Source organism: Emys orbicularis, chromosome 25 (genome assembly GCF_028017835.1).
Source record: "Emys orbicularis isolate rEmyOrb1 chromosome 25, rEmyOrb1.hap1, whole genome shotgun sequence".
NCBI lineage: Eukaryota > Metazoa > Chordata > Testudines > Emydidae > Emys > Emys orbicularis.
The window spans coordinates 4852704-4874722 of NC_088707.1; the positions used below are offsets into that span (position 1 = coordinate 4852704).

The following is a 22019-nucleotide window of genomic DNA, read 5'->3' on the forward strand; positions in this document are numbered from 1 at the left end:
TCGGTCCCGCCTGCTCCTCTGTGCTCACTCGGCGGCTCGGAGCGTCGCGCGTGGGGCCTGGCTCTCCGGGGGCCGCGCCGCACCCTGGCCCCTTGGCCTCTTCCTCCTCCGCGCCCCCGCCCCTGGCCTCCTCGGCTCTGCCTTTGCTGGCGCCCTTGGTGGCCTCGTGCTCCGAGTCGTCGTCCGTGCTGCTCCCCAAACGCTTGGCCTCCCGCCGCTTCTTCCTCTTGCGGTTGACGGCGGCGATGAAGGAGATGGCGAGCAGCTCCTTGTTGTACTGATCCTTCCGGGGCACCCCCGAGCCCTGCTGGAGAGAGAACCACCCGGCTTAGTGCCACGGCCCCGGTCCCTGCTGCTCACGGCTCCTCCCCGGCCCCGAGCCCGTCTACGCCCCAGGCAGCTTCGCACCGAGCGCTCAGGCCACCGACCTGGCCGCAGCCGCCCTGCCACAGCAGTGCATTCTGGGAAAATCGGGGGTGGCATCCAATCATGCTGTGGTGCATTCTGGGAAATGTTTAGGCCACTGTCCCATAGTGGTGCAGTGCATTCTGGGGAAATGGAGGCTGCCATCTCTCAGGGCACAGGATTGCACGTGCCTTCCCACTCCTCCACGTCCCAGCCAGCCCGTGGAGCCAGCAGAACCACCAGGACGGACGCTAAGAAGAGCTCACGGAAAGGGGCCTGGCTCAGAAACCCCACTCAGTTAGGAACCATGTCACGGGTCAGCATGAAACATATGTTGAGTGACCCAGAGTTCGAATTCTGGCTACTGCAGAGACATGCACAGCCCCTCGTCAGGATCAGGGCCCGGCTGGGCAGACCTGCTCAGAGAAACTGGCCAAGACCCTCCCTCCCCAAAAGGATCTAAATAGACAAGGGGGAGAGGGGAAACTGAGGCAGAGAGAGAGCAGTGACACACAACAGGCCGAGCCAGGAACAGAACTCAGTTGTCTTTGACTCTCAGGCCAGGGTCCTACCCACTGGGCCATGCCACCGTCCTGTGATCTGCAAAGTCACCTTGAAGCTTTCTCCTGCCTCATCAGACCCAAGTAAACCCCTGGACCTCCCTCCCTCATACAGAGCTGGCAATCCCGTGAACCCGCCCGTCTGGCTGCTCTCGGGAGGACAGGACAGCACGGCCCAGGACTGAGGTGGGAAGGGCCACGCAAGCTGTTCTGTGCTTTTACAGCAACAGAATTTATGGGTAAAACGCCGAATTTCCACCCTGCGTTTCCTGCCCCTTTCGCTGGGCCAGAGGCTGAGGCCCAGCAAAGCTGGAGATTTTAGCACACACAGGAACCACCCCCCCAGACTTCAGAGAGTCCCTCACACGGGAGTCCTTACCTTCGATTTGGCAGAGCTGCTGTTGGTTGAATCTGTAACGCAAAAGACAGAGCAGGGATTAGGGTGGGTGGGGGAGGTCTTTGCTAGCGGAGGGGGGGGAGCTGGGGTGTGCGGGCATCACAGCAGAGGGACGTTTCTCAAGGGCATCCCCAAGCTCTCCCTCCACGTGTGGCTCTAATCAACAGCACGATCAGCATCCACATTGCTCCAGCAACTGGCAGTGGGGCGCCCAGGTTGGGAAATTAACGAGGCCCAGGTGTAGCTGTCGGGAGGGGCACCAGAACAGCGGAATTTGGGGCACTTTGCAAAAAGTCCCCAAAGCCCTTGGTTTCGGGCCGGACCAAACGTTTCGATTTCTGACCATTTTTAAACATTTTTAATTTTTTTTTTTCAAAAATTTCTCAAATTTTATTTAAAGAAAAAACTCATTTGGAAGGGACAAATGGAAAGGATTCGTCAGATTTATTTTTCCGCCCTCAAAATGAACAATTTGGCAAAACTGACGCGAATTTGTCCAATGTTCTGGTGCTGCTGATGCCAGAAAAAAAGTTTCAGCCACAAATTTTCACCCAGCTCCGGCCGGCCAAGCCGTGGAGGCTCATGCGCCTCAAGGCAGCGGCTGCCCCCAGTCAGGGAGCGTTCTGGGGATCTCACGGGAGGAGCTTCCAGGAGGGCAGCCTACAATGATCTCTGGGTCCCTCTGTCCATTTGTGTGCGACCCGCGCGCCCCGGTCACACAACCGCTGGGTCAATCACAGCACGAGGGAAAAGAACGGCCACCGCCACAGGGGAAAGAAAAGGAAACGAGAGAAAAGACCCAGGCCCAGCTGGGAAACACCCAGTCGCCGGAGCCCCCTTCACCCCCCCAGCAGCCGGACGGGTCCTGCCAGTGGCGCTGACGGCCTGGAGCCACGAGCCCAGGACGGACGGACGGACGGACGGGGGGGAAGGGGACAGTGGCGCACTAGGAGAACACAGGAGGAGTTACTCCACTAGCACCTGGGCTTTCCCTTGGGGATGGGGAGGCCCCAGGCCGGGTTATGCAGCGCTCACGGGGGGAGCTCTCCCCTCTGATGCTGGGGACATGTCCACTGAGCTCGGCTTAGACCCAGAGGGGCCCGATCCCCATTTACACTAGGGCCACACACGTATCACCGACCCTCTGTGCGGTTCAGACTCATGGCCTGCAGGGCCAAGGCACAAGTTCCTACCGCTGGCACTAAAGAAGGGGGCAGGAGAGAGGCAGCCACCAGGGGCGATGCCCCCCCCCCCCCCATACTACAGCAGGGAGATTTTTAGCAGGGGGACCACCGGCAGATCCCTGGTGGTGGAAACTCCATCTGAAGTCAGGGAGCGACGCCCATTCCCAGCAGACAGGGACCCCGGGGCGGCGGGACCCCAGAGGCCGTGTGCGGCGAAGGGCCAACGCGGCTCAGTATTGCCCACGGGCTGCCTGCTCCGAGCCCAAGCCCAGGTCTCTCGCTGCGCCAGAGGAGGGGCAAGCCCCAAGGAATGCACAGGCGAGGGCCGCGGGTGGACCGTGTGTTAATCTGCAATGTCTCGCAAGCAGGTTAAAGGGGGTGGGGGGAGAGGATGCACCCATCGCGCCAGCCCCCACTCCACCACACTGAGAAGCACAAGGACAAACACAATGACCCCCGCACCCCGCCCCGGCGGAGGGATGGGACTCGCGGCTGGTGCTTATGAGAGGGGGGGCCAGGAGGGGAACGCTGACCCCTGGGAGGATCTGGAATCCCAGCCCCCGAACCTGCAGCCAGCCACCACTGGGAAGAGCCTGCTGTGAACCATGGGGGCTGGCGGGTCAGCCTGGGCTCCTTGGGGGGCGCAGGGGTCGTGTGGGGCTGGGGGGCGCAGCCGGGAGGGGGCTGGGCTGAGTGGCCACTGGGAAGACTCAGAGAGGGGAGAGGCCCAGGGTTGAAGGGGCGTCTCTGCACCCTGGGCAGGCAGAGGGATGGGGGGTCTCCCAAGGGCCCACCCATGACCTCAGCACCCTGGGGTGGGTGGCACCAGCTGATCTGACTCCAGAGGAATCCCCCGCACCCACTCACATGGCCAGGCTTGCGCCCCTGGCATTCACAGAACCCGGCTGGCAGGGCTCCCCCTGCGCCCAGCTACGGCTCGGGTGGGCTGATGCCAAGCTCCGGGGACATGGGCACCAGGACCAGCAGGCCTCTGACCCGATGCTGTGGGTGCTCTCAGGCGGGCAGGGTGGCAGAGGGGCAAGGGGCTCCCCTGTGCTCCCTCACAAAGCAATGCCCAGAGAAAACTGCATGTTAGTGGCAGGGCCCCCGTGTAGCCAACGCTGCGGGTGAATGTGTGTGTGTGTGTGGGGGGGGGGTCCAGATCATTCATCCTCTGACTATAATGGTGGTGCAAGAGGGATGCACCACACCAGGGGGTGTCAAGCTGGGGCTCGTGACCTTCCGGGGGGGCAAAGAGGTACCGAGGGGCATGCCTCCCTGCCCATGGCCAAAGAAAGGCCACGTGGGTCACGGGGTGACGTGCGCTGTGGCCAGCGCAGTGGGGTAGGGGCGGGGGGCGCTCTTCCCGGGGGGATGGCGCAGGGCTGCGGCTCCCCTCCTGCACCCGCTCTCGCACGATCACCCGACGGAATTAGTGCATGAGCAATGCACCCAAGCAGCAGCACTATACCCGCTCTAGAGCTCCAGGAGATCCGCTGGAGGAGGAGGAGGGAGAAGACGACAGCAGAGAGACGTTTAAGGAAAGAGCATAAAGAATCAATGTCATTTCAAAGTGGCTGCGCTCCATACGCGCAGCTCGAGCCTGGGGAGAGGGACCAGGCACCGGACAGAGGCAGACCCGTGGCAGAGCTGCTGGGGCTGGCTGGCTAGTGAGGGAACAACGGGCAGCCCTGTGGTTTGATGGACTATTCCACGATGGGGCCTAGCGGGGGGCTCGGGGACAGCAGCTATCAGGGAGGATACGCAGGAGAGGACCTGGGGAACTCACTGACACTAGACCAGCACTTCCCAGCAGTAACACTAGGGGGAGCCCAACAGCAGTTGGTAACCGGCCCGTGGCCAGTGATTGGCTCCTTGTTGTTCCTCGGTGCCAGCCGTCCTATCACACCCAATCCTCAGCAGTGGGCGTGGCCTGAGGAAATGCCCCTCCTCCTGCCCGGGAAGGCTTGCGCCCGCTGCTAGACGGGCAGCTCTGCTGTAGGGACTGGCCGGGCAGCTCCTGGGTCACTTAGGGCAGGTGGGAGCCCCGGTCCCCAGCTACCCTGCGGATCAGCAGCCGCTTGAGAGGGGTGTGCCCAGGGAGGGGGCTGCTGGGGGTGCCCAGGGAGGAGGTTCCCGCAGGGGGATCCCCAGCTTGCCCAGCGGGGGGTGCCTGATGGGGAGAGCCCTGGCCTGGCCCAGGAGCAGTGGCCCAGTAACTCCTGTGGAGGTGGATTGCCTGTGAGGTCACTCCTCCTCCGGTGCTGCCGGCTGAGCCCTGACGGCCCCACAACTGGAGCCTTCCCCTTTGCCCCCCCCGGTTGTGCCCCCTCACCTGAGGCGTCCCCTGGCACCACCGTCCTCCCGATGTTGGGGAGCAGGTACTCGATGTTCGGCACCGACTGCGCCTCCTTCTCGTCCACAGGGGTCTGGAACGGCAGCGGGGGGAGAGTGGTGAGCGGAGGAGCCCCTGGGCCCAGCCCCCTGACTCCCTTCCGCTCTGTCTGCCGAGTGCCCCCTGTCCTGCCAGCAGGGCGGCAGTGCTGGACAGAGCCCCCCAGGGGGAGCTGCTCACCCTGGCAGGGTCCTTCCCCAGGGGCTGAGCGTTCTGGCCTTGGGCAGAGGGGGGCGCTGTTCACACACAGGGAACCAGCTGGCCTCCCCCCCACCGGGGTCTCCAGCAGGGGGCAGGAGAGAGGCTGCCCCCAGGCTGGCGTCGCGAAGACCATGCATGCAGAGCTCAGGGGGTGCGTTCGGGGACCGGCTGTCCCCAGAGGCGAGCAGCCCTCCAACGGCTTGGACAGGTGCCCACCGACGGCCAGGGAGCCAACCCCCCTGCTCCCCCAGCCCGGGACTCACCTTCTCCCCCTTGTCCTCCTTGTCGCTGAAGAACCAGTCCGACTGCGGGAGCAAGGAGAGGGGATGAGGGTCAGAGCACAGCAGGACGGCAGTACAACATCTCGGGGGGGTGGGGGGAGCAAGGGAGGCGGGGAGGGCGGGTGACTGGCTCCAGGTCGCCTGGCTGCTGCCAGATTCATTCCCGCGTTGTCCCCGCCCGGCACGGAGATCTGAATGCGCGAGTCCCAGTCTGTCTCTGCAGGCCTCTCCGCCCCACGGCCTGGCACCCCCCCTCCCCTCCAGCCTGGCCCACAGCCCCGGGGCACCCGCCCCCTGCTGTCTGACCCTACACACCCCGCACCACACAGGGAGCTGATCCCGACTGTGCAGAAAAGTCCAACCCCGACCCACTGACGTTCGGCTCCCAAGGAGGGAAGTTTCCCTTCAGCCTGGTAAGACGGGCAAAGAGCAGGGGGAGCAGGGCACCGGGGGCCCAGCCTGCCCAGGGGGAGCAGGGCACCGGGGGCCCAGCCTGCCCAGTAAAGCATGGGGAAAATGAGGTGGGTGGGGGAGCCGGGTACCAGGGGCCCGTCCTGCCCAGCAGAGCATGGGGGGAGCAGGGCACCGGGGGCCCGTCCTGCCCAGCAGAGCGTGGGGGGAAGAGGTGGGAGCAGGGCACCGGGGGCCCGTCCGGCCCAGTGAAGCGCGGGGCTGAGCAAGGGGCCACCTGTCACTTACGTGCTGGATGAGGGTCTCCACGATTTTGTAGCGGTCTGGCATGTGCGTCACCATGTCCGTCATGTTGTCCTCGGACGTGCGGACCAGCGTGGGGCCGAAGACCAGGGCCAGGTTCCGGGGCTCCATCTGCAAACAGGGGGGTTACAGTCTCGGCAGCCAGCCCCACTCCTGGGTCCCAGGGGTGCTCTCACCCCACGGCCAGCAGCCTGAGCACAGCCTGTGCCCGTGGGCCCCCCTCTGGGATCGGACAGTCTCATGCCAAGGCCCTGGGCTGTAAGCGCCCAGCGATAAAATCACATCAATCCCCAGCCTGGGGGAAGGGCCGGCAAACACCCTGTCCTGCCATCGGCCTCACTGCAACCCGTCCCACCTGCTCTCATATTAACCAATTAACTCACAGTCCCTTTCCCAGCACCGGTGGGTTAGGGTGATCATCCCCTTCCTACAGATGGGGAAACTGAGGCAGTGGCCAACACTGTCACAGCCAGGGACAGAACCCAGCAGTCCTGACTCCCAGTTGCCTGCTCTAACCATTAGAGAACGCTGCCTCCCTCTCCACTTGGCTTTTGAGCCTTTCTTCCCGGTCCAGGAAAGGAGGATATCCCAGCCGGCAGGGCTCTAGCCTCAATCCCCTTCTCTGCCACAGACTTCCCAGGTGACCTTGGGCAAGTTACTTAGGGCACGTTTACGCCTGGAGCTGGAGGCGGGACCCCCTGCACGGGCAGACACACCCACACTAGCTCTGATCACGGCAGACGTGTCATGGCAGCCGCACAAGCAGCGAGGGGGCTGGCTGCCCTGCGTGCGATCCCAGCTGAGACCCCCAGATACCCGTTCGGTACCAACACGCAGCGCTGCTCAGGGACTCGGCTCTAGCTTTTCACGTCCACGCCCTGCTGGGGGCCTGGGGCACAGACCACGGAGCACTGGGGCCCTGGAGAGCACCAGGCGTCCCGCACACAGAGAATCCGCGGCCCTGGGGACCCCGGGCTCTCTAGCAGGGTGCGGGGGCTGGCTGGGTGGGGGCCAGGCGGGGGCAACGGTACCTTGTTCTTCTCGGAGTGGTCCGCGATGGTCTTCAGGTGCCCCACCAGGAACTTGAGCGTCTCGTAGTATTGCCCCGGCAGGTCCCGGATCTGGTGGGAGCGCAGAAGCAGCGTGAATGCCTGGCCAGCCACAGAGAGGGACGGGGACCCTCCCTCCCCATCCCAGCCTCACTCCTTCCCCGCTAGGACCCTCCTCATCCCGGATCGGCCCCTCCGTTCTTCCTCTGCCCCCCACTGCACACACCTCCACTTTTCCAGGCCAGAAGAGGGAGCAAGACGGGGCTCTGCCCCCACCCCCAGCCTCAGGACAGTGCTGGGATCCCCTCACACGCTGGGCAGGCCAAGCCTACCAGACAGGCTGGAAAGGGAGGGAGAGTCGTTCCTGGGACGGGGCTGATACCTGCTCCCTGCCCACAGGCAGGAGGTTTGGGGGCTCGGAGGGATACCCCTGCTTGAGGGCTGTGGCCAGGGGACCTGCGGAGGGTTCCCCATGCCCCCGAGGGACCCACAGCCTCGAGGGAAGGGCCCCGTACCAGTTTCCGCAACGTCTTCATCCTCTCGCTGGCATCTTCTATCCGGTTGGCTTCGATGAAGTCGTTGTACTTATCTGAAAGCCAGACACGCAGAGAGGCCAGGTTCAATGGCCCTGCCAAGCATGGCCCTGGTGGAGCGCACCAGGGCAGTGCCCGCTGGACCAGGGCCGGGGGTGAAGCCCTGCTAGAGACGCCGCCGAGGGGCAGAGAAGAGAGGAGCCATCAGGCCAGGACGCAGGCGGCATTCGGCATTTGGCTGGGGCACGGGGGGAAGGAAGGACGTGGGGCAGCGAGGGGGCTCTGGGTGACAGTACCCGGAAGGCTCTGAACAGACAGATTGAGCGTGGTGCTCAGGGAGTGCTGGCAGCAGAGGGCACATGGGTAATGCAGAGACAGCAGGTGAAGTGGGGCAGTCTATAGCTAGGGGGCTCTGGGAGGTGCTGCGTGGCCACGGGGTTCCCAGGGCAGATCACCAGGCAGCGAGCGGAGCAGTGTGCCAATGAAGGGGTCACACATCCAGTAGGGAGGTGGGGGTGAGAGGAGGGGCTCCAAGTGGGGTTTAGTCACATCAACGCAGCAAGAGAGAGAGCTCTCTCCAGCTGTGTGCGCACAGATGTGTGTGTGTGAGACCTGTGGATCTGTGTGTGTGTGTGTCCCCTCCAGCTGTGTGTGTGCGCATGTGTCCTCCGGCTGTATGTGTGTGTGCACAAGCGTGTGTGTGTGAGACATCTGGATCTGTGTGTGTTTGTGTCCTCTCCAGCTGTGTGTGCACGCGTGTGTCCTCCGGCTGTATGTGTGTGTGCACAAGCGTGTGTGTGAGAGACATCTGGATCTGTGTGTGTGTCTTCCGGCTGTGTGTGCGCGCGCGTGTGTCCCCTCCGGCTGTGCATGCGTCTGAGAGAGAGATTGAGAATGAATCATAGGACTGGAAGGGCCCTCGAGAGGTCATCTAGTCCAGTCCCCTGCACTCATGGCAGGACTAAGTATTATCTAGACCATCCCTGACAGGTGTTGGTCTAACCTGCTCTTAAAAATCTCCAATGATGGAGATTCCACAACCTCCCCAGGCAATTTAGTCCAGTGCTTAACCACCCTGACAGGAAGTTTTTCCTAATGTCCAACTGAAGCCTCCCTTGCTGCAATTTAAGCCCATTGCTTCTTGTCCTATCCTCAGAGGTTAAGAAGAACAATTCTTCTCCCTCCTCCTTGTAACAACCTTTTACATACTTGAAAACTGTTACACGTCCCCTTTCAGTCTTCTCTTTTCCAGACTAAACAAACCCAATTGTTTCAATCTTTCCTCATAGGTCATGTTTTCTAGACCTTTAATCATTTTTGTTGTTGTTTTCTGGACTTTCTCCAATTTGTCCACATCTTTCCTGAAATGTGGCACCCAGAACCGGACACAATACTCCAATTGAGGCCTAATCAGCGTGGAGTAGAGCGGAATAATTACTTCTCGTGTCTTGCTTACAACACTCCTGCTAATACAGCCCAGAATGATGTTTGCTTTTTTTTTGCAACAGCGTTACACCGTTGACTCATATTTATAGGGTGACCAGATGTCCCGATTTTATAGGGACAGTCCCGATTTTTGGGTCTTTTTCTTATATAGGCTCCTATTACCCCCCATACCCTGTCCCGATTTTTCACACTTGCTGTCTGGTCACCCTACATATTTAGCTTGTGATCCACTATGACCCCTAGATCCCTTTCCGCTGTCCTCCTTCCTAGGCAGTCATTGCCCATTTTGGGAGTGTGCAACTGATTGTTCCTTCCTAAGTGGAGTACTTTGCATTTGTCCTTATTGAATTTAATCATATCTCTGGCTGTGCATGCGTGTGTGTGTCCTCCAGCTGTGTGAGTGTGCGCGTGTGAGACCAGTGGATCTGTGCGGGCGCGTGTGTCGTCTGCCTGTGTGTCCTGGGGGGTAGGGCTACTCCCCAGACTCACCGTCTGTGAACAGGGGCTCCGGGAGCTTCCGGAAGAAGGATTTCAACAGACTGCTGATGACGTTCAGGTCCTGCCATCTCTGTGTGGGGAGAGGAGGCGGTGCTTAGGGGGAGGCTGCCTGGGGTGGGAAGGCCGAGAGCGGGCAGGCCAGTGGGGTGCTCCATCACTGCTGGGGGGAACCTCAGAGCCTAAGGCCTGGGAGAGCCACAGGGGCCTCACCGCTGGCATCAAGCTAACCAGCCCCTCTGCCACATTGGGCAAGAGCAACTACTAGCAATGCCCGCCCAGGAGAGGGCGCCGGGGAGGCTCCTGGCCACCTCCAGGACAGCAGGAGCCAGGGGCAGCCTGCAGTGAGGAGTGTAACTCTTCTGGCCGTGCCAGCCCCACAGGATGTGGAGCGGGCGAGCTGGGCGTAAGTGGCCCCGGCACCCATCAGCGGGCGCGCCCCACAAGTGTCGCCGCCCCCCTTGGAAAAGGAGCTAACAGGAAGATGTGAGGCAAGACGTGTCCCTGCCCCACACACCCCACCCTGGTTAATTCCCATTCCTGCCCCCCAGGGCACTTGGCAGATGAAACCTGCTCTTTGCGTGCTGGGTGTTATTACAGGGCAGAGTCACCGGGACTAGCCGGCCGGGCCACTAGGGGGCGCTGCTGCTCTGCACAATGTAACAGCTGGCAGCTGCAGCCTGCTGGTTTGTGGCACTGGCATGGGGGGCTGGGGCCACGCCAGGCTCTCGCCCAGGGGCTGCTCTGCCCACAGGCAAACCTGGCAGCCTCGGGCAGCCGGGTCAGACACGAGTGGAGCTGCGACCCCGCTCGCCAGGTCACAATGCTGCTCCCTCAGGTTTGGCCTGCCCTCCCCTACGTCCTGACAGACAGGCAGCCGGGCCAATCCTGAGCGACTGGCGCTTGGCCCCTGTACTTTCCCTCCCCAGTTCTGGGGGCGGCACACGGGAGTTTTGCCGAGGGAGGCACCTCGTCCTGCAGGTTGATCTCGGTGCTTCCCTTGTTGAGCTGCTCCTGCAGGCTGGACACCACGGCGTTGTTCCCGGGCACGCGGTAGATGCCCATGTACTCCAGCCCCTTGTCCTCCACCACCTTGCAGCAGGCCTCCACGATCAGCGGGACGTTCTGCGGGGAACAGGCACAGCTTGAAGGAGCTGAGACCACAGGGAGGATCCACTGTTCAGTGTGTGCGGGAGAGGGGGATCAGAGCTGGGCACAGCTGGAGTGACAGTTGCCAGATGTTAAGGAGGCGGGGGGAGGGAATCAGAGATGGGCACAGCTGGAATGGCAGCTGCCAGATGTTAAGGAGGTGGGGTGGATCAGCAATGGGCACAGCTGGAATGGCAGCTGCCAGATGTTAAGGAGGTGGGGTGGATCAGCAATGGGCACAGCTGGAATGGCAGCTGCCAGATGTGAAGGGGGTGGGGGGGATCAGAGAGGGCACAGCTGGAATGGCAGCTGCCAGATGTGAAGGGGTGGGGGGGATCAGAGATGGGCACAGCTGGAGTGGCAGCTGCCAGATGTGAAGGGGGTGGGGGGATCAGAGAGGGCACAGCTGGAGTGGCAGCTGCCAGATGTTAAGGAGGTGGGGGGATCAGAGATGGGCACAGCTGGAATGGCAGCTGCCAGATGTGAAGGGGGTGGGGGGATCAGAGAGGGCACAGCTGGAGTGGCAGCTGCCAGATGTGAAGGGGTGGGGGGGATCAGAGATGGGCACAGCTGGAGTGGCAGCTGCCAGATGTGAAGGGGGTGGGGGGATCAGAGAGGGCACAGCTGGAGTGGCAGCTGCCAGATGTTAAGGAGGTGGGGGGATCAGAGATGGGCACAGCTGGAATGGCAGCTGCCAGATGTGAAGGGGGTGGGGGGATCAGAGAGGGCACAGCTGGAGTGGCAGCTGCCAGATGTTAAGGAGGTGGGGGGATCAGAGAGGGCACAGCTGGAATGGCAGCTGCCAGATGTGAAGGGGTGGGGGGATCAGAGATGGGCACAGCTGGAGTGGCAGCTGCCAGCCCACCCCCAGGCAAGATGCAGCGAAGGCAGCGGAGCCCCACCTTTGCCCTGGCAGTAAAGCCGGGCAAGGAGAGAGGACGGAAGCACAGTTCAGGCCCCAGCTCAGCTGGGCCTCGAGCCCAGACTGGGAGGGAACATAGAGGAGAACAAAAGAATGGCGGGGGGGGGGGCAAAGCCCCCGCAAAGGGCACAGGGGCTGCCACTGGCTGAGCCCTCCCCACTCAGGGATCCCAGTAACGACAGCCGTCCCCGGGCCCTCCCCTCCTGAACGCCGCAGAGGGGCCCTGCTGGTCAGCCCTCCTCAGCACGGATCCCCCGCTCCCTGCTCAGCCAGCGGGCAGCAGGCAAGGGGGAGGAGTCGATCCCTAGGCCAGGGGTGGACGGTCACGAGAGCAGCCCCGTGGGCAGAGCAGGGTGGCGCAGCTGGGTAGATGTGCTCAGGGCGGGCAGCGCCGCGCCCTCATTCCCACCCGGGCGGGGGGCTCAGAGGGGGCAGATGCAGGCTGGGACCTACCTTGTTGGCTGGGGCGGGCTGGCAGTCCTCCAGCCTGACGCCGAAGGCCCGCGGAGCAGATTTCTTGTTCTTTTTCATGATGTTGATGCCCCAAGGGGCTTTCTGGGGGGCACCGTCATCTAGAACCAAACTCCGGGTCAGTGTCCGAAGAGTGAGACCCTGGGGGAATAAAGACCCCCAACCACCCCCACGCCACAGGCAGGTGCACACGCCCCCCCACCCCAGCCTTTCAGCCCCCAACACAACCTCACACGCACACCCACCACCCGTGCTGATCTGGGCTCTTCCAGACAGGTTCTCGCCCCGCAGGAGCCGAGCGCCGGCCGGCCCGCACTGAGCAGACGTCTGCACATGTGGTGTGCGCTCCCCGAGGGAGGCGTGTGTGTAGCGGAGCGTTGTTTCTGGAGGGCGTTTGGGGGGCGGGGGTAACACAATTCGGCCCATTGCTCTGGGTCTAGGTTGGAGGAGGCCGGTCCCAGCAAGGCGCAAGCACTGGGAGCTGAAAGCGGTGAGGTTTACAACCGTCCTTCGCTCCCGGGGAGCTCTTTGCTCCAGCCCCGAGAAAGCGCCGTCTGCCCTGCAGCCCGCTGGACCCTGCAGCGCGTTGCGCCTGGCCCGAGGAGCAGAGATCTTCGGCCTGGAGCTTCAGACCATTGCGTCGCTCCCCTGGGCCTGGCCATGGGGCACCGGGGAAGCCTTTGGCTGGAGTGCAGGACAAGCGAGATGTGCTCAAGGTAGCCTGCAGTGCCGAGGAGACGCGCTGCGGCGTTCTGTGCTGGCGGGCAGCGTTCCCAGGTGCCGACTGCTTCCCGCCCACGTCTATGGCACTGCTGTGACCCAGCCGCAAGGCGACGAAGGCAGGGGAAACTGAGGCCAGGGCGTCGTCCGCCAGGGTGGGCGGAGGTTCCTAGCCAAGCAGAGACGGCAGAACGCGTCGCTCGCGGATGCTGTTATGAGGAATCCGGGAGCGCACCTGGATGATGGACCCGTCGCCGGTGCGTAGCTTCAACCCACGGAGACGACCGTGTCCGCGAGCTCTTCCAAGCACGGCCCCCTGCCCAACAGCATCACCTCCTCTTGCTGGGCCCAGCTCCCCCGGGTGGTTCTTCGGCCCACTGCGGGCAGCAGGCTGGACGGACGTGCCGGAGGAGAAGCCACATCGTGGATCAGCTGCAAATTGCTGGCGCTTGAGTCCGGGTTGTCTGACCTGGTCCCCTAACCGCTGCACGTAGATGTTGATCCACAATCTCACGCACCCCACACATCCCCATCGACCCACAGGGCCCAGACCCCCAATGCAGACACCGCCCCGGGTGTACGCCCAATGCACCGCGACACACGCACAGCCCCGGGCAGTCACACACGCTGGGTGTACCTTTAGTCACGGCCATGTCCTGCCTTGGGGAGCGGGGGGCGCTCGTCCCCGTCTGCTTCAGGAACTCGGCCTTGATCCCCAGCCCGCGCGAGCCCTTGGGGGAAGAGTCTGGTTTCGTTCCAGAGGGGCTGCAGAGAGAGCAGACGGGGGGCTCAGCCTCTCCTCTTGGCCCCCGGCCTCCTAGCCTCTCACCCCCATCCTCGCACCGAGCACACCCTGGATCACAGCCACCCCTGCACAGAGGGGCAGGCTTTGGTGGCAAAACTGCAGTACAAGGCATCCTGGGAGTAGCTATGCAAATTAACTCCATTTACCCATAGTGCTTTACACTGCAGTGGGCTCCCCCTTCCTGGGCACACCCAGTGCAGCAAGGACAAGACCCCTCTGCTGCCCAAATGTTACAGGGGCATCCCAGGGCACCTCCTCCAGCCCTCGCAATGCAGGTTCTCCCGGTTCCTGGCTTGGCCCTCTCTGCCCCACTCACACTGTCAGTGTAGAGATCCCCAGCTAACGGCAGTACGCCCCCCTCCCTAGCAGGCACCTCAGCTCTTCCTGGGCCCTAATGAAAAGTGCCACCAGTTGAACACAACTCGGGTTCAAGTCCATCTAGTTGCACCAGTGTAAACCCCTGGCCAAGGTGCACTCAGACCGGATTCACCCGGTGCTTAACACTGGTTTGGTTGAATTCGGTAATTCCCTGACATGAAACCAGCTGAAGTGCTGCTCCGGGAGGGACAGCAGCCAGTTATCTAGATCACTCGGTGCAAATTCACTTCTCCGGCCGGGCCGGGCCGGGCCTGAGCTCAGGCACTTACACGCTGCACCTTTCCCACTGAGGGCCCAAAGTGCTTTAAGGAGGCAGGTCAGTATCATGAACCTCATTTTACAGGCACAGAGTGTTCTGTGACTTGCACCAGAGAACCCAGGAGTCCTGTCTCTCTAACCACACATAATCCTCTGGATATTCGCCCCCAATGCAGCCACTCCTCCCCGGAAGGTTTGCTTGCTAGCTGTCTGTCCATGGTACTTCTCTGGCACCCATCTCCCAGGCAATCAGCCCCTTGGACCGAGAGGCTAAATGACTTGCCCAAGGCCACACAGGGCGTCTGTGGCAGAGCAGGGAACTGAACCTAGGTCTTCCACGTCACAGGCTAGCGCGCTAACCACCGGGGAAGGCTCCCCCCCAGCAGGTCAGCAGCCGGCACGCAGAGCCCTTACCTCACTTTCCGGTAGTCATTTAGCTTCTTGTTGATAAGCGCTTGGCTTGCAAACCCAGGGTCCTGCAGCGGCACAAAGACAAGAGGGAGGGGAGAGCATAAGTGTCACGTCTGGCACCAGAGCCCAAGCGAGCGCCGTCTCTTCCTTCAGCCGAGCCCCTTCCCAGCGAGGCCACTGGGGCGAGGGGTTCGTGCGGGGGCTGGGGGCTCACTGGCCCTAGCAGGGACAGGCTGGAGAATTTTGCTTCTGATTATCCTTCTGATGGGCACAGCCAGGCATGCAGGACCCAAAGCACCAGGACAGAGTCCCGGAATACAGGCCTGTCTGGGAGCGCTGTACTGGGCACAGACAGAGAGATCCCCCTCGGTACCGAAACCTCAGCCCAAGGGGCACGACCAGCCCTCCGGGGCCAGGCACACGCTCCCACCCTGCAGTGCCTGGGATGCCCAGCGTAGCAATCCCCTGCACGTGGCACTTTGCTCTCTTCCCTGGCTTGGGAAGGCTCCAGGGGTTCCCAGAGATCAGGCTCCCCAAAGGCGGCTGGTTAGACAGTGGGGCTGCTGAAGCTGCGCCCCACGTAACTCTGGGGAAACCAGCATCATTCCCTGGGGGGCATCAGGACCCCCCCCCATCACTCTCCTAGGGCTAGCTCCTGGCTCTCTGGGGTCACACAGCTCGGCCAGAGCACGGGAGCCGCCTCTCACCACTCCCCATCCTACTGCCTAGAGATCCCCAGCTTCATCACAGCCTCCCCACTGACCCCACATGGGGGGCTGGGCTGTGGGGCAGGCCTCTGAACCCCAGGAGCTCCACCACTGCTATGCCCTGCCAGTGAGAATACAGAGCTGGCCGACGGCGGGGGAGAGGAGAACTACTACATGTTCCACGCTCGGCAGGATCTTCCAGGAATCCTAAGGAAATTCAGCCCCCGCAGGGCAGCCTGAGCTGGCATGGATCTTAGGGCAACTCCCACCCCTCTAGTGCCCTGAGCTGGGCATGGATCTTAGGGCAACTCCCACCCCTCTAGTGCCCTGAGCTGGGCATGGATCTTAGGGCAACTCCCACACCTCTAGTGCCCTGAGCTGGGCATGGATCTTAGGGCAACTCCCACCCCTCTAGTGCCCTGAGCTGGGCACGGATCTTAGGGCAACTCCCACCCCCCTAGTGCCCTGAGCTGGGCACGGATCTTAGGGCAACTCCCACCCCCCTAGTGCCCTGAGCTGGGCATGGATCTTAGGGCAACTCCCACCCCTCTAGTGCCCTGAGCTGGGCACGGATCTTAGGGCAGCTCACACCCCAGATCTTAGGGCAGCTCCCACCCCTGTAGTGCCCTGAGCTGGGCATGGATCTTAGGGCAACTCCCACCCCTCTAGTGCCCTGAGCTGGGCATGGATCTTAGGGCAATCCCACCCCCCTAGTGCCCTGAGCTGGGCATGGATCTTAGGGCAGCTCACACCCCAGATCTTAGGGCAGCTCCCACCCCTGTAGTGCCCTGAGCTGGGCATGGATCTTAGGGCAACTCCCACCCCTCTAGTGCCCTGAGCTGGGCACGGATCTTAGGACAACTCCCACCCCCCTAGTGCCCTGAGCTGGGCATGGATCTTAGGGCAACTCCCACCCCTCTAGTGCCCTGAGCTGGGCATGGATCTTAGGGCAATCCCACCCCCCTAGTGCCCTGAGCTGGGCATGGATCTTAGGGCAACTCCCACCCCTCTAGTGCCCTGAGCTGGGCATGGATCTTAGGGCAACTCCCACCCCTCTAGTGCCCTGAGCTGGGCACGGATCTTAGGGCAACTCCCACCCCCCTAGTGCCCTGAGCTGGGCATGGATCTTAGGGCAACTCCCACCCCTCTAGTGCCCTGAGCTGGGCACGGATCTTAGGGCAATCCCACCCCCCTAGTGCCCTGAGCTGGGCATGGATCTTAGGGCAGCTCACACCCCAGATCTTAGGGCAGCTCCCACCCCTGTAGTGCCCTGAGCTGGGCATGGATCTAGGGCAGCTCACACCCCTCTAGTGCCCTGAGCTGGGCATGGATCTTAGGGCAGCTCACACCCCTCTAGTGCCCTGAGCTGGGCATGGATCTTAGGGCAGCTCCCACCCCTCTAGTGCCCTGAGCTGGGCATGGATCTAGGGAGGCTCCCACCCCTCTAGTGCCCTGAGCTGTGCATGGATCTTCGGGCAACTCCCATCCCTGTAGTGCCCCCAAGCTGTGCTCATTTCTCCACACAATTAAAAGAAACTCCCAGCTAACTTCCTCCAAAAGCCTAAGTGGTGGATTGCGCAGCCCACACCACACCAGCAGGGGTCTCCCTTCTCCTGCCCTACAGCCCAAACTGCTCCCAGCCTTCCGCCTGTCCCCGGGGAGGGAAGAGGAGCTCTCCTGAAGTGGAGCTCTCCTGGTGCTCTCAGCAGCTCAGAGGGCCCTGCGGGCACGGCGCTAGAAGAGGCAGCTGCATTAGATAGCAAGGCCTATATAGAGGGAAGCTCATGCCTGGGATCCCTGGAAATTCAGATAATTATCCCTCTGCAGACCAGCAGGGGTCACCATAAGCTAACGAACACACTAGCCAGCTGCTCAGGACCCCTTGTAGGACCAGGGGACGGCAGGGATAGCTTAGTGCCAGGGAACGTGGCTGCTCAGCCAACTGGCTGGCCTGGCCTCTCCATCTCTGGAGTGAAAAGAGGGGGCTGGAGGGCGGTGCTCTCACCCGCACCCCAGGCCCTGTCCCTGTCCTCTGCTGAGCCCTCCTCTCATCAGTCCCTGCAGGATGACAGGCCCCGGGAGAAATGACTTCATACAGAGTAACGAAGGGGGCACAAGCCCTGGATTGGGGGAGAGAGCAGAGGGATGCTGGGAATGGAGATGCACCTGCCACATACAGCGCCCCCTGGACTGTGCCCAGCCAGAGGCTATAGCGAACAGCATGAGATGAAGGAGGCTGACCCATTCTCCTCTTTGAGGGAGTGGTGAGGTTCCAGTGGACTACAATTCCCAGCATGCAGTAGAGGCCAGTCTCCTTGAGTGGAGAAGCATGGCATGCTGGGACTTGGAGTCCCAGTGCACCAAGATGGCATGCTGGGACTTGAAGTCCCTATAAGCTGGTCCTCCATCCAGAAGAGGGCAACTGCGGGCCATCTCCACTGGCCACACTTGGACCAGCCCTGCCCTGGAAGGAGCAGCAGAAGGCAAACAGCTGGAGAGAACCAAAGTGGTTAGTGCCGGGGCGTCTGCGGAGAGCCAGGGGCCTGGAGGGAGCCAGGAGCCCCATGCTGGCTCTCACCTCGCCCTCGGCCTTGCTGTTCTCCCTGACGACTTTGATCCAGGCCAGCATGTCGTCCCGATCCTCTGCCTGAAAGAGATATTCACAGAAGTCAGCGGTCGTCAGCCGGAAGACGTGCTTCCTCTTGGTCTCGCTGTAGGAAATGTCCACCAGGCACGCTCGGATGCTGATCGGCTGCTCCTCCTCACCTTGGGGCGGCGCGTAGGTCACGGCCTCCCGCCTGTCCTTGCACAGGTAAAGGGAGTGTGTGCGGAGAACGGCGAAGACGCGCTTCCACTGCCGGATGCCCCCGCCAACTTTCTGCAGAGGGAGAGGATGGGCAATGAGCGCTGGCCGGGAGAGAGCCCCCGGGTACGGCTGCCCACCTCGATATGGGGCAGCGCCACCTGGCATTGACATAAGCACCCGTTCAAGGTGCTGCCACACAGCCAAGACACAGGGAAAGCTTAGGCCTGGGGCAGAGCCAGTTGGCTATGCCCACAGCAATGCAACCTGGGCATGCACACCCAGCTGAGATGCAGGGACTCGGGGCAAAGCCCCCAGCCTCAATCCAGGCCCAGAGCCTCAGCCCAGGAAATGCCACCCAGCCTTGACCCCGACACAGACCAGGGGCACTGCTGGCAAAACTCGACCAGAGCAGCTCACGCCCCGTCTGTGCATTCAGCCAGGCAGACGGCAGATCCCCACAGAGCCGAGACACTGAAAACGTGTAGCCCCCTTTTCCAGCGTATTCCTTCCAGCTCTGACCCATGGATTTCACCCGGGGGCCCAGAGAGAAGGACCCCCACTGCCTTCAGGTAGTAATCACCCCCATTGTAATCACAGCAAAGCCCACCCGGGGCTGACAGCAGGGGATCCTGCAGGGCTCCAACAGGGAATGCTGACCCGGGGGCTTTGATTGTAACGAGGGAAATCATGTTCCCCAATCAGAGGGTCAAACCCACCCCCACCGACCTGGAACTGCCCTATGACCCCATGGCCCCTGCCCCTCCAAGGCATGATCTACTCCCCATGTTTCGCTCTCAATCCACCCACACCAACCCCCTGCCCTGGGAAGTGAACCCCTCTTGGGTGGTGAGAGGGGAAGGCCTCCATTCAAACCCCTTCACCTACGGGATGCTCCCAAGCCCTGCTCCCGTCCCCTACTCCAGCCTCGCCCCCGGGAGACCCCGCAGAGCTGCTTGTCCGGCAGCCGCTGGCGTCTGACTCAGAAGGGCCAGGATTCCCCGTGCCCTGGGGGATGCTCGGAGACAGCGGGATGGCCCCACCCTCCATTGGGTCTCCCCCGGGGCACCCACCCGCCCCGTCCCAGCCCTGCTCTCTCTCATCCGACCCACCACCACAGCCCTTGGCGTGTGTGTGGACCTGGCCAGGTGCGATTGCTGCACAGTGCAGATGTCTGGTGTCTGCCGCCCGCAGGGTGTTGGCATTGGCTTGACTGGCAGGGGTGGAAGTGCAGCCACTGGAAACCGCTGCCTTCCTTGCACTGGCCAACCCCCTCCCTCCCGCCCCCCCCCCCCCCCAGCTGCCCTCACCTCCTGGCCAGGCCAAATGCCCCTTGCCAGAAGAATGGCGCTCCCTGCCCAGGCTTGAGGGAAGGCCCCTGATTGGCTAGAGTTCCTGCACGTGCCATCAATGGAATCTGATTGGCCAGAGATCCCTGCGTACGCCCAAGGACAAGCCCGTGTCTGGGGCATCATTTGTGGGTATGAGACTTCCTCCACCCAGTTAAATTCCAGCGGCTGTTCTCCTTCTCCCACTCCTGGGCTAGCACATGGGCCGGCAGGGTGCTTGGCAGAAGGGAGACTCTCCTGGGACCCCCTGGAAGGCAGGACTCCTGGGTTCTATTCCTTGCTGTGTGAGAGGGTGTGACCTAGTAGTTAGAGCAGGAGCTACTGGGAGGCAGGACTCCTGGGTTCTATTCCCAGTTCTGCTGCTGTCTCCCTGTGGGACGCTAGCCAATCGCTTCACCGTTTGGTGCCTCAGTTTCCAGTAACAATACCAACAAGGGTGTTCGGAGGCTCGGTTCATTCATGTTTGTTAAGTGCTTTGAGATCCTCAGGCGGAGAAGGGGATCACATGACACATCACAAACATCTCCAAAGAGAGGTTCTTCTCCTCCATACAAGCATGCCCAGCACTTCCCCCCTGGCCTGGGCTTCCTGCGCAGTAAACACGTACCTTCCCCTTTTTGGTGAGGATCTGTTTGTAGTGGAGCCAGCCTTCTTTCCTCACGTCGCTGAAAGTCACGTCCGAGAGGTCGGAGGTCGAGTGCCTCTTTGATCTCGTGTCTTCAGACATTCCGATGCTGTCCAGAGACTGCAGGGGGAGAGGCAAACGGAGAGATGGGTGTACGGCCCTCCCGGGTACTGCGCTCACGCCTGGCATCCAGAGGCAGGCAGGCATGCATGGTGCTGGGGGAGGCACCTCTCCAGCTCTGGCGCGCTACCCCCTCATTCACACCACGGGGCATTACAGGCAGTGGCTTCCCATTGGGGAGAGGAGAGCCAGGCCTCCCAGCTCGATCAGGTCCAGCACCGTGATGACTACACAAACACCAGGCAACTCTCAGGTTTTGTCTCCACCAGGATTTCAGCCGCCTCAATGCAAATCCCTCGTGTAGACAGAGTTTCCACGGGGGTAGCAAAACTGACTCGCTCTGGCTTGAAGTCAGGCTGGCGCTGATGCAAGTCATGCTGCGCCGGTGTCAGTTGCGTCTACATGAGGGGTTTAAACCAATGAGCCAAACCTGGGGGCTGAAATCCCAGTCGAGATAAGGCCGTGCAGCTCCCACTGATGCAACCGTGAGCCTGTGGGGCAGCAGGTGCCCCACTGCCCTACACCTCTACGGCCTCAGAGCGGGCGTCAATGTCCGAGCGGAATCGACGTGCACTGGAGCAAAGGGCTCTGCAAGGTGCAGGGAAATGCAGCGCGTGGTCCAGCCTGCGTCCCTGAGCGTTAGAGGAGGCAGAACCCACCAGGCCAAACTCTCTGCTGGCGGAAGCAGGGAGAGCTCCCCTGACGCCAGTGCTGTATGGCCCGTTTTACGCCAGCCCGTCCAGTTGATCCCGGGCGTCACCTGCCTTAAGCTGATCAGTGCAAATTGTTGTTCACTGATTCCTCTGGGCCGTGCGGGGGCGATGCACAAACCTGCCGTTTCCCACTGGAGGCCCCGGGTGCAAGAAGCTGGGCCTGTACTGTGCTAGCCGGAGGCCGTCCGAGCCTCAGGAGGGACTCGGGATAGCACAGTGGCGGGCGGGGAAGAAACACCCAGCGGTCTCAGGCAGAGCAGCCACCCAATATGAGGCTCTGGCTCCCCTCACGCAAACCAGGCCCCTGGTGGGTGGCATCCACATGGCTGGGGGTGCATGGTACCGGCGCGGCCTTGGTGGGCATCATTACAGCAGCAGGCAGAACCCCCGCCCCCTTCTTCACTGCGAACACCTACCCCATCCGTGAAGAAACTCCTCAGCATGCGCAGACTCGGCACCCGGCTTGGCATCCTCCTGCAAGGAAAGCAGCCGCCCGTGAGCCCGAGGCGTTCCCGAGCACCAGGGCGTTTCAAGGACAGTCCCCACTGGCTCCAGCCCCTTCTCGTGGCTGCAGGAGTCACTGGCTCCTTGCGGGCTGTGGAGAAGGCTCCGGCCTGGGGCGCAGGAGACCTGGGTTCGAGCTCTGGCTCTGATGGAAGACAGGGGCAATTGGGCTCCACCGATGCAAACCACACTCTTGTGTGAGCTGGGCGTTAATCCGCCGCCGGGAGACCCGCGAGGGCAGCAGCAAACGGAGGGGGTGGTTTGCATCGGTCACACACCGTGCTTCGGCTGAGCTGCTCCAGGACGGGCAGCGTGGCCGAGCGAGAGGAACACAGGGGTACGTGGTCCCAATGCTAATCCCAGCTCTGCTACTTACTCACTGCGGGGCCTTGGCAGGGTCACTTAGGGCCTGATTTTCAGAAGT

At 62.0% G+C, this 22019-nt stretch overlaps 1 protein-coding gene across 1 annotated transcript in view; it reads right to left on the minus strand.

The window, feature by feature from the left end:
• Nucleotides 1–22019, minus strand: part of ARHGAP23 (Rho GTPase activating protein 23) — a 40948-nt gene that overhangs the window by 871 nt on the left and 18058 nt on the right. Inside the window, exons 8-22 of the mRNA XM_065422819.1 lie at nt 21508–21565; nt 20241–20378; nt 18060–18359; nt 14778–14839; nt 13600–13687; nt 12185–12343; nt 10630–10785; nt 9655–9733; nt 7702–7775; nt 7169–7258; nt 6123–6248; nt 5406–5447; nt 4882–4975; nt 1345–1376; nt 29–304 (exon numbers count right to left, since the gene is read on the minus strand). Coding sequence (XP_065278891.1) covers nt 29–304; nt 1345–1376; nt 4882–4975; nt 5406–5447; nt 6123–6248; nt 7169–7258; nt 7702–7775; nt 9655–9733; nt 10630–10785; nt 12185–12343; nt 13600–13687; nt 14778–14839; nt 18060–18359; nt 20241–20378; nt 21508–21565 — 1774 coding nt within the window. The remainder of the gene's footprint in view (nt 1–28; nt 305–1344; nt 1377–4881; nt 4976–5405; nt 5448–6122; nt 6249–7168; nt 7259–7701; nt 7776–9654; nt 9734–10629; nt 10786–12184; nt 12344–13599; nt 13688–14777; nt 14840–18059; nt 18360–20240; nt 20379–21507; nt 21566–22019) is intronic.